The 12016-nt window shown below is 41.8% G+C and overlaps 1 protein-coding gene and 2 non-coding genes across 4 annotated transcripts in view; 1 reads left to right on the plus strand and 2 right to left on the minus strand.

Annotated features, from left to right (window-relative positions):
* Window positions 1-2576: 2576 nt before the first annotated feature.
* On the minus strand, window positions 2577-2648 carry trnad-guc. The gene has a single exon. It is a non-coding gene; the product is annotated as a tRNA-Asp (tRNA).
* A 580-nt stretch (window positions 2649-3228) lies between these two features.
* On the minus strand, window positions 3229-3301 carry trnav-aac. The gene has a single exon. It is a non-coding gene; the product is annotated as a tRNA-Val (tRNA).
* Window positions 3302-11461: 8160 nt separating this feature from the next.
* Window positions 11462-12016, plus strand: part of LOC123962947 (histone H4) — a 1895-nt gene continuing 1340 nt past the window's right edge. For both annotated transcript variants that reach the window (XM_046039457.1, XM_046039455.1), the window contains exon 1: window positions 11462-11641. In XM_046039457.1, the coding sequence (XP_045895413.1) occupies window positions 11471-11641 (171 nt within the window). In that variant the 5' untranslated portion in view covers window positions 11462-11470. The remainder of the gene's footprint in view (window positions 11642-12016) is intronic.

Consider the following 12016-nt stretch of genomic DNA (forward strand, 5'->3'; position numbering starts at 1 on the left):
AATAACTTTTTCCATGGGTTGTAAAGAGGCTGTTTCTACATTACGATTAGCATAGACATAATTAATGTTTGTACCATTATTCAGTCTGTACCAACATCACCTTTATGGTCTTCTGTGTATATTGGCTGCTTCCCCTCAGCCCTCCATCCCTGTTTGTCTCTATAATATCTGAGATTAAAGGCAAAATAAATATACATCTAATTCCTGTATTATTATTTAGAAGAAGAAGTTTTATTTATATAGCGCCTTTCCAGAGCTCAAGGTCGCTTTACATGGTACATTTACACACTAACACACAACTTACAATCACATAGGATTCATATAGTCACAGTCGGACAATAAAGACCATTTCTAATAATTCCTCAGTGATTTTATCCTGGATGATGGAAAAAAAGTGTGCGAGTTTAAATGAGTGCAGACAGACAGAATATATATATATATCTATATATATATATATATATATATATATATGGCATTTTATTAAAAATAAATGATTAGCTAATAGATGTTATGCATTTCTATTCTGCCCTTTAATCTGTGTCTATAACACTTGATGTTCATGCTTTTACTGAGTGTAATTAAAAAGTTTACAATAATGATCATTTGTGTTTCTTCACTGTCAGATAGGAAACACCAAACAGTAAGAGTGAGTTTATCATCTCTTCTCAACGGGTTTTAAACTAAATAAACAGTCTTGATCTTTGTTATTAATCCCTTTGACATCATTTTCCCTTATTGCATTTAATTTTTCATGATCTCAGAGAAAGAGCTCCGCCGTCATGGCTCTGCAGGAGGCCAGCGAGGCTTACCTGGTCGGCCTCTTCGAGGACACCAACCTGTGCGCCATCCACGCCAAGAGGGTCACCATCATGCCCAAAGACATCCAGCTGGCCCGACGCATCCGCGGAGAGAGGGCTTAAACTCCCCCCCCCCCACACCTCTTTACACCACAACGGCTCTTTTAAGAGCCACCTCACTAAAGCTCAAGAGCTCCTTCCTGTGATCCTCCTCTTATTATTGTATTGTAGACATTAAATATTATTATAATCACATTAAAGGCATAAAATATTTCATTTCAGTAACCCTCGCTGCTGTTTTGCTAATCAGGATCCTTAAAATTTTAGAAAAGTTTTAAAGGAAAGCTTAACTAAAATCCTGCTAATAGCCTACAAACTGCACTTTTTCACTGAAGTCAAGCCAGCCCTCGCGCTGTTTTGCGATGCGTGTTTTTTCTAGGCATTACGGTAACATCGTGTCGCAGCATATTTCAAAATAAAAGTGAGCTTCTGCTGAACAGAATGCAATTGATGTGGCAGAAACGATTGAATAAATAAGACACCACAAGTACCTAAAGAAAATATTAGTCTCACAGAAAGCTTACTACATTCAGCCAAGATTCGAATTCATGTAAAAAGGAAACGTCCTGTTTCTACTGACTCATTTCACTTCACAGGGACAGCAGACCACTTCAGGGAGACCCTCTGTCAATATCAGAGCAATCTGATGTAGGTTTTTAAAGTTACAACCCTTGAGAGTGTCTAATATTTTTCTGCTGCTACAGCTTCACATTCACAAGAGCATTTAACTAGCAAAACAGCAGGCTTTTATTTCAAACTAGTCACAGGAAATGGGCCCACAATGTAGCACTGACCGCTGTCCTCCGTCAAACTGCATCTACAAAACACGACAAAAGTCTTGTTCAACTTTTAATATAGCAGTTTGAAATATTGCAGTGAGTTGAAGAGCTGCAGGCGACAGGCTGCACACCTCCACCTTCTCGGCCAGGTATCTAACTCCTTTCACTGTTCGCAGACTCATGTCTTGTGCAGCATGAAGTCAGATCATGGCTGCTCACATAATTATGGAAAAAGATCAATTACTACCTGACAATACTTTGTTTAGCTGCCCCGGACTTCTGTGACCTACAGGCTTAACCTGCATTTGCTGTTACAACCGGTAACTACAGCTGTCACGTCAACAATAACGTCTCAGATGTATAATTGCAGCCTATCGGGCCTTAAAGGTATTAAAAAAAGTTGATTAACATAATCAGCAGTTACAGATTTTTCCCTCCTCAGTGAACAGCCTCTTTATCAAAAGTCTGAGAGCACTTTCTGTTCAAGTTGGCCAGATACCATCATGGATTTACCGTATTTTTTTTAAAGTGTGGGCTTGTAGATAAGTGGCCATATACATGATGAGTCTTCATATTGTGTTTTAAATTGTCTAATCATAAAAACTATTCCAAATCATCATCTCCTGTAAATGTGACCAGGTTCGTGACAGATCTTCGTTTTGTGTCTGAATGTTGTCGGTCTGCAGGTTGTGATTGTACACACATTAAAACGGAAGCAAATTTAATTGAAACAAGTTATTAAACATACAGATAGAAATCTACTGATATATTTTATAACATTACGTAAATACACTAGTTTCAATCAGATGCCAGAAAATTGTCTTCAGCCATAAAGTAAACACAAAGGAGTTATCTAAAGTGTGACAGATCTTTTTATGTGTTAATGTTGTCAGAATGAGATCCTCAGACTCGACTTTCATCCAGTTGTTAAATAAAGTTTCTCCCCGTCGGGGAATCGAACCCCGGTCTTCCGCGTGACAGGCGGAGATACTGTCCACTATACTAACGAGGAAGGTACATCAGTGCGTCCTCGAGGAAATGGAGCTTGTATGACTGAAACTCATTCTACGGGGTTTCTTGCACCAGCTGTGTATTTTTACACCACCATGTGGCGCTGTTTCCTCTCCTGTCTGTTTATGGACCTGCCTGAAGGAGAATTACCAACTTAATCTGATCAAGTCCTGTGTGCGTAGATTTTGCACATCATAGGTCACTCTCTCCCACTACGATCCTGCTGTGAACCATATTATTATTTTCTATATTAGGCCTGTAGGATATCATCCCTATACCACTAATGTAGATATTTATACCCATTATAATAACTACTGGGAATCTGTCACAGAACATAGGCCTACAGTCTTGACTTGACTCTATTTGTCCTTATAATGTTGTCATGATGTACAGAATATAATGCCAGCTGAGACAGATTAGTTATTGTGGATTATATAAATAAATCTGATGGTGGATTTTAAACCTGTGTGTTTGATCATTAATATGATTTGCTAAATCTAATTTTTGAGAATAATGAGGCTACGTTTAAATGACACATGGTGGATATTATAAAATATTGGGTTACTTGAGAAATATTAAAGTGTTTCCGCCCGGTCTCGAACCGGGGACCTTTCGCGTGTTAGGCGAACGTGATAACCACTACACTACGGAAACTCTGTGAAAATGCGGCGTTCAGGAACTTTCTGGAAACTGGATCATTAGTAGGATGTGACCTGCTTCAGTACATCCTCAGGCAGCAGACGGCTGACTCCGGTCCACCAGCTACAGTCACCGCTACATTTGTTGTTAATATAAACATTTTAATGTAAGTTACTTAATACACAAATTAAAATTGTTTTGTTTCATCTCCTAGCTGTGAAGGAAGATAAAGAGCTCAAAAGAGAGGTGTTAAATCTGTCAACATCTAAATTTGATATACTGAAATTTAATATAGCCTACTGAAACCTGAATAAAAAATCATTATACTGTTACGGGCAGGGGCGGATCTACAGGGGGTGCCCCCCCCCCCCGACCCCCTAACTTTGATGATCCAAAAACTGTACATGTAAAAACAACCCGCTACTATGTCCACAAGCTTCTCAAAACAGTGAACTAAATAACACATTTGCCAAAAGTGAACAATTTAATTTTACATGTACTATTAAGCCCCTCCCCCCTGCCCCTCAAATACTTAGCTACATCCCTGATTCAAACGTGCAGAGCGGCGTTCGCTCAGTCTGGCTGACTGGCTCACACACACAGCGAGTCTGCTGCGGTGCGGCGGCCCTGCAACCCGACTGGAGAGACTGAGCTGCCCCAGAGCCTCTGAAGGTGAAGTGAGTTTCCCCAGGTGTAGTTTAAACACACGTTTAACTTAAAGTTACATTTGTAATGAATGTATTGTATGCTAAAGACCATTCAGCATCATCAAAATCAGCGGTCAAATCGCTCCCTCGTGATTTGTAAGAGCACTCTTACATTTCCTAATTTTGATTTTAGTAAAGACAAGAACAGCTTAATAAAAATAACAAAAATATTGTTTGTATCCATAATGTTTACAGTGCCAGTTAAGAGATCGATCATTTTATTAGCTAAGCAGTCCTATAAATCCAATTCCTCTCAGATATCACAGCAATGAAACCAGGTTACAACTGGGGAAATAACAAATACAATAGGATTAAGTAGTCTAAACTTACCTGGTGTGTGCATGTGATAAATCTTTCTGATTTTATATTTGTGATACAGGCTACTTATTAGCTACATGGTCCTACAGTGTAATGTAATACAAGGATAACCAGAGGTTTTCACATATTGACTTAAAAGAATGGCCAAGAAAAATACAACTGTCTTGGGAATGATGGGAGATGAAAATCAGAAACAAGTAATTGAAAATCAAAAGTACATTAAAACTTTGGCTGAAACCTTGCTGTTGACAGCCACTCAGAATATTTCCCAACGTGGCCATGATGAATCGGAAAACTCAAAAAACAGGGGAAATTTCCCTGAGATTTTAGATCTTGGGAGTAAACACGATGCCTTAGTGAAAAAATGGCTGTCACAGGGTCCCAGAAATGCTAAATACACAAGCAAAAGCACTCAAAATGAGATTTTGGAGTGTTTAGCAGAAATGGTGAGGGAGGAAATTATAAAAGAGGTTAAAGAAAGTGAGCACTTTTCTATTTTAGCGGATGAGACTAAAGACATTCTCTGGTTGTAAAATGTTATTATAATGGTGTGGTTCAGGAGAGCTTCCTTGAGTACCAGAAAGCAGAGCACTTAGATGCAGCCAGTTTGACAGAGAAACTTATTTCATGTCTGGAAAAGTATGGACTGGAATACAAAGAGAATCTGGTGGGCCAAGGCTATGATGGGGCTGCAGTCATGGGGTCCAAACAAGGGTTAAGGAAGTTGCCAAATATGCATTTTATGTTCACTGCAGGGCACACTGTTCGGATCTTGTCATTGTGGACAGTGTAAAAAATGTCCCAGAAGCTGCATGTTTTTTCACTTTTCTAGAAAGACTGCACACATTCATGTCAGGATCATATGTTCACATTAAGTGGATGGGTGTTCAAAAAGAAAAGTTCAGTGGTGGGGCACCATGAGAACTTCCAAGGCTAAGTGACACTAGATGGGCCTGTTGCTATGCTGCATGTAGAAACCTTATGGACAGGCTGCCTGCAGTAATAAAGAGTGCTGGATGAAATCTCAGATGAGGCCAATCCACAGAGAGCTGTAGACGCAAGAGGACTAAGTTCTCAAATTGATTTTAATTACATAGGGCTCCTTGCAGTCTTCAGAAAAGTGCTAGGTGAAACCAAGTTTTTATCTGAGATGCTCCAGTCAACTAATGTGGACCTCACCAAAGCAGTTGACCTTACTGAAACCCTCAGACAGACATTGGAAGATCATCGCAAAGAGGAGAGCTTCAATGACCTGTGGAGTACAGCAATTGACACATGCAATGGTTGCAACATTTCTACCATTGTCAAATCAAAAAGAACCAAACACACATCTAGGAGACTACATGATGCTCTTGTAACATCTATTTTATGGACTAACCCAAGATACACAAAGAAGAAGCCCCCCCAAGCCGATTATCAGCAGCATTAACTCGGTCACCTACAACATTGCCAAACACATTTCTACCATCTTAGCTCCTTTGGTGGGAAACACGCCTCACCACGTCCAAAACTCTATTGACTTTGTAAACAAAGTTCGAGGACTAAAACTGGATCCAGATGAAACCATGGTATCCTATGACGTGACTTCTTTGTTCACCTGCATCCCCACCATAGAGGCAGTAGAAACCGTTAGGAAACGGCTAACACAAGACAACACCCTGGACAACAGAACTAGCCTCAGCTCTGACCAAATCTGCAAATTACTCGACCTCTGTCTAAACACCACCTACTTCCAGTACAACGGTGGATTCTACAGACAGAAGCATGGCTGTGCCATGGGCTCACCGGTATCCCCGATTGTGGCAAACATCTACATGGAAGAAGTGGAGAATAAAGGAATAGAGGAATGCACAGACCTGTATATTGGGGAGACTAAACAACCACTACACAAACGCATGGCTCAACACAGAAGGGCCAACTCCTCAGGTCAAGACTCTGCAGTCTACTTACATCTGAAGGACAGAGGACACTCGTTTGAGGACCACCAGGTGCACATTTTAGACAGAGAAGATGGATGGTTTGAAAGAGCTGTCAAGGAAGCATCTACACCAGGGTGGAGAAGCCGTCATTGAACAGAGGAGGGGGTCTACGCCACCACTTATCCCCCACTTACAATGCTGTTCTTTCATCACTTCCCAGGAAACTAAACAAATGTAACCTATTGGCCTCAGGTGAAGATACCAACGATGGTCGTTCAGTCTTGGCCACAGGTAGTCTTAACGACCGTAACGACTGTCGTCACAGCAACAAGGAACACTAACGAACCGGCGGTATCGATGACCCGGGCCAACGACCCCACTGAGGTTAAATAGCTGAGTTTCCCTGCCAGTCAGTCAGAACTGAAGAAGTCCTTTGGATGAGGGACGAAACATCTTCCAGTATCTTCAACAAAGTCCAGTTGCCCTTCATTTTAACCTTCGTTGGATTGTAACATCTACACTTGGACAGCAAACACATGTTGACAGCAAAGATGCCTTTAGAATAGGTATATTCATTCCCATCATAGACTCAATGATCAGTGGGCAGGCGCTTTTCAAACTCTAGCAGCAAGATAATGAGGGGTATACAAGCTTTAAACCCATCAAACAATGACTTCTTAAAGGAAGAATTGGTTTTGTTAGTGGCTGAGGAATATGGCTCTGACTTGCAAGACTTGAAAACTGAGATACACCAGGCAAAAAGACTTCTTGAAAGAAATAGAGCAAATGGCAAAGTAAACCCGCCCAGTCTGACTGAGTTTGTGACGTTCTTGGTGCCTTTTAAAGAGGTTTTTTTTAGCTTTTTCGCCTGTGCAAGATCGCTATTGTTTTGCCAGTGAGTACTGCTGGGTGTGAGCGAAGCTTTTCAACTTTAAAGCTTGTAAAAACTCACCTGTGCTCAACCATGGCAGATGACCGTCTGAGAAATCTGGCTGTTCTCACTATTGAGAAACAGCATGCAAAAGCACGCTTTGCTGTAAAGCACAACAACTGTTGCCTTAAGCTTTCCTAAAAAAGATGGGTGATCATGGGTCTTTTGTGGACTATAATTATAAGTTTTTAATTATAATAAGAACTTGAGTATTGTCCGCTGTTTTATACTTGTAGTCCACTGCATCTTGGACACAATTATTGTACCTTTTTTTATATTTTCATTTTGCTTTTTATACTTTTACTTTTTAAGAGATGCACAGTTTTGTTTTGTTTGAACACTGCACTGGGCTTATTCCTGTTGTGAATTAAAAACCTTTGTAGTGTGTAAGGGCATGATTAAACAATAACTACTCTAGTTTAAAAGTGTTTTTGTGTTTGTTTTGTTAAAGCAATTCTACCCATGCCACCCTGCCAAGACCTCTAGCCCCCTTTTGCCCCCCCATGTAAAATCTTCTAGATCCACCACTGCTGGGACAGTGTGAGTATTCAACGACTACTGAAAAATAGGGCACCGTGCCATTGTTAGTTCTTCTGCACACCAGATAGCAGGTAGTGTCAGTAGCTGGCAGGGACTGCAGAACACTGTCACACTCCTGAGAGAAATTTTGAGAATCGAATCGCAGGTAAAAGTCATTCAGCTCATTTGATTTATGTTGGTCGTCCAGTGTGATGATTTGTTGTTTTGCATGGTTCATATTAGTCACTGATTTAGATTAGATTAGATTAGACTAAAGTGACCTCCAAAGGTTCAAGGAGGCATACACCTTCTGAGGAAACTCTCCTGCTAATCCCACCAAGCAGCACGTACGAGAGCACTGCAGGACAAAGGTGCCACAGCCCAGAGAGCTGCTGCAGAGAGTTGAAGACATCACTTCCACCTGGCAAAGGATACCAATGATGTGCTCCTCTTCAAGGCCTCCATGATGAAGGTGTGGAGGATTCAGCGCATCCACATCCTGAGAGGCTGCCTGGGCGACCCTGAGGTCGGGGGGGGGAATCCTCTATAGGTATGGTGGCACCTTGCAGCTCAACTACAACAAGGGCGAGGGAGCTGCTGTACCTATTTGGATCCCTGTGAGGGGCCCCTCTCAGCAGGAGGGCTTTCACTTTCACCAAGCCCAGTGGGTGACAGGCAACCGGGTGTCCAGTGAACTTTTCCAGGCCCAGGCGCTGACTCGAAAGATGCGTTGGAACTTCCAGAGGCTGGTGGACCTGAAGCAGCTTGGTGTGAAGCTGCCAGCTGTGTTTGACCCTCTGTTGATTTCCAATCTCAACACTTCTTCTTTCAACGTGACAGGGAATGCAAAATACCCAAGCCTGCGGGTATCAAACAGGGACCCAGGGGAGAGATTTGGACGGTATGTAAGTATGTGGAGCCAGACTGTCGTGCTGTTGTTTTGAACTGGGACAAGAACAAGGCACAGCCAAACCTCTCCACGAGCCACCCGCACTGGACCCATTAAGACAGGAGGTCTTATTCAAGTCCTGGACCAGGGCCGATGGACACAACTCATGAAATGTAAATGCTCCGTATTTGTATAGCGCCTTTCTAGTCTTTTCGACCACTCAAAGCTGTTACACTACATCTGCATTCACCATTCACACACTGAGCTTAAGTGCTCAAACAGAAACTAACATTCACACACATTCATACACTGGAACAGCCACCAGGGCCAATTCAGGGTTCAGTATCTTGCCCAAGGACACTTCGACATGCAGCCTGGAGGAGCCGGGGATTGAACCGACCTTCCAATTAATGGACAACCCGCTCTACCTCCTGTGCCACGATCGCCCATGAGAGCTGCTATCGACGAGCTTCTTATTAAACACCATGGAGCTAAAGGTCTCTTGAAGCAGGTGGATGCTGACTATGCTGCCATGGTACAGAGGGCGTGCACTGACCCCAACAGCCTTCTTCATCCTACCACATGCCAGCATATCTCCAGATATGTAAAACATCTGGCCAAGCTGAAGAACAACAGCTCCTCCCTCAATACCTGCCCGGAGAAGGTTTTGGAGACACAGCAGCTGTGGCAGTTTGAACGGTCAGTGTGCCTGTCCAACAATGCCTTCTGCAACTGTCAATCCTCCACCTGTGGCTCCTTCACAGGAGGAGTTACTGAGCCGGGTTACAGTGGAGAAGATTGTGACAGAGATCCTGGAAAAGCAACAGCAGCAGCAGAAGATGAAGATGACCAGGAACTGTTTAGCCTGTGGGCAGCCAGTATCTCGGGGATGGATCTTCACTTCAAAAACAGTAAAGTACTTTTACTGCTCCACAAAGGTCTTTAAGACCTATGCGGATGAGGGCCTCAAGAACCCCAGGATGTCTTTAGAAGACTTTGCTGCCTCTCCGTTTTTTGAACAGGAGCCGAAGGCTGCCAAGCTGAGTGGAAAAAGGTGGCAGAGGAGAGGGCAAAGAGGAAGTCAGCAGTGCAGCTGCTTGCAGGTCGCCTGTGCAGGTCCTGTCACCAGCCACTAAAGCAGGGACCTGACAGCCCTCATGTTCACACCAGCTTCCCCGGGGTGCCAGGGAAATAAATCTACTGCCCCTCCAGGGCATGGTTAAGAAGATGACCTGGGAGGAGTTTCTAAAGTCTGACTTTTACGAGGCTGAAAGGGACAGATTGAGTTGCATAAAAGAGGAACTGACAGCTCACCCACCACCCACATACCCACCCTCTAACACACTCACAATTGTGCATAAAGCTATTTTGGTTCCACCTGAAAGGTCTGATTTGTTCATGGCCAAATCATTCAATTATTTTATTTTGGTTCCATGTTATCAACACATCACTAGTGTAGTGAATCATAAAAACAGCTTAAACAAAAAATATTAACAATTAACTATGCTTGTTTATTTCTTGTGTGCTTTTGTCCCCCTACTGTCTGAAGTGGCAGACATATTTATAATACAAAAGCCTTAGAAGACTTAGAGGATCGTATATTGCTGGTGAGGGATTAAGCAAATAATTAAGCTATAACAAACCAATATCCATATTATTTTATTAATAAAAGAAAATAAACAGAGAAGTATTATTACATATACAGCTGGTCCAGAGACCTGCCGCCTAGGGCGCAATTTCAAGTGTCTGGCTCCAAGCAAGGGATGCATAACCATTTACACAGTCTAGGTTTCTATGTTTTCGGGAGCAGAGATCCTCTATATTTATATATGTGTGTATATATATATATACTGTATATATATATATATATATATATTAGAGAGAGAGAGAGAGATAGCGATAAACAATAATAGTAATAACAATAGTTTTAAAGTAATAAGTAACATGCTACAAAATATATTAAATTAAATTGAACCAAATATGTGACCATGCATTTAATGTGTCACAAAGATATTGTTGCTTGTAATCCTCCCCTGTAATATTGAAAAGCAGCCTGATGTGAATCAGGGTCCAGATTGGCAAGCATCAGTTTTTAAATGATTTCAACTTTGAAATAGGCTATTTTAAAATGTATTTAGGATAGCCAAATTAAAACACATGAGGAGGAGCAGCAGAGGAAGAAGCTCTTCATTGATAAAAGCTAATCTCTGGGCTTTATGATTTACAGCCATGTTGTCACATTAACAAAAACCTTGTTATTATTGTTTTTCACATGGTTGAATGTGTTTCCTCTGATTCACTTTGGCCAAAAGCATCAATTAACTAAGGTAGTCCAATGTAAAAGCAATGAATACAATTCAATATTTATCTAATATGAGATTAATTACACTAAGGTTCTTTTTTAGTAACAGCATTATTTAAAATACTATTTATATATTAGATTTCTTAAAATGTAGAGTTAAAAAATGTAATTCGATATTTATACATACAAATAATAAAGATGTGCTGGATTGTCATTATCAGAACATTTACAACATGCATAGTTCACTCTACATGGACAGCAAACCAACCTTTATAACCACATTACAAATAAATATCTATATGCAATATGTGACTTATCAGGAATCGACGTTCTGCATTATTTAAAAAAATACATTTATTATTTTTGTGTAAGTTTTATTATAAAATAGGTAGACCAAGGTGAAAATAATTCAACAAGATAATCAAAAGGAATCATTCTTGTCTTTAAGATGGCTGCTAAAGATGTAGGAGGAGCCGCTGAGTTTGGCACCGCCCAGCGGAACTCGCGCCTTCTGTCCTCTCTTACGTCCGCAGATCAGATGTAAAAAGCGCGTGTCACCCGTTAAGTTCATCAGTTTGTTGAACGAGTAAAGCTGAAAGATGAGCGGAAGAGGCAAAGGAGGAAAGGGACTCGGTAAAGGAGGCGCTAAGCGTCACCGTAAAGTGCTCCGTGATAACATCCAGGGAATCACCAAACCCGCCATCCGCCGTCTGGCTCGCCGCGGCGGAGTGAAGCGGATCTCCGGTCTGATCTACGAGGAGACCCGCGGGGTGCTCAAGGTCTTCCTGGAGAACGTGATCCGCGACGCCGTCACCTACACCGAGCACGCCAAGAGGAAGACCGTCACCGCCATGGACGTGGTGTACGCTTTGAAGAGGCAGGGCCGCACCCTGTACGGCTTCGGAGGCTAGACCCGGTCCAGACCCGCTGAAACACAAAGGCCCTTTTAAGGGCCACACACTTCATCTAAAGTCTGTCCTGGTGTGAGCTGTTAAACTGAAACATTACTGCAGGTTAAATCTGGCTTCTCAAGATGTTCCACAAAGTGAGGATGAAAATACCAAAGTCTTAAATGGAAAGAAGAAACAAAAAGCTAAATGAGTTCAACTCTTTATGGAAACACTGGGTACAAAATCATTTCCTTA

The sequence above is a fragment of the Micropterus dolomieu genome, linkage group LG23 (genome assembly GCF_021292245.1).
Source record: "Micropterus dolomieu isolate WLL.071019.BEF.003 ecotype Adirondacks linkage group LG23, ASM2129224v1, whole genome shotgun sequence".
NCBI lineage: Eukaryota > Metazoa > Chordata > Actinopteri > Centrarchiformes > Centrarchidae > Micropterus > Micropterus dolomieu.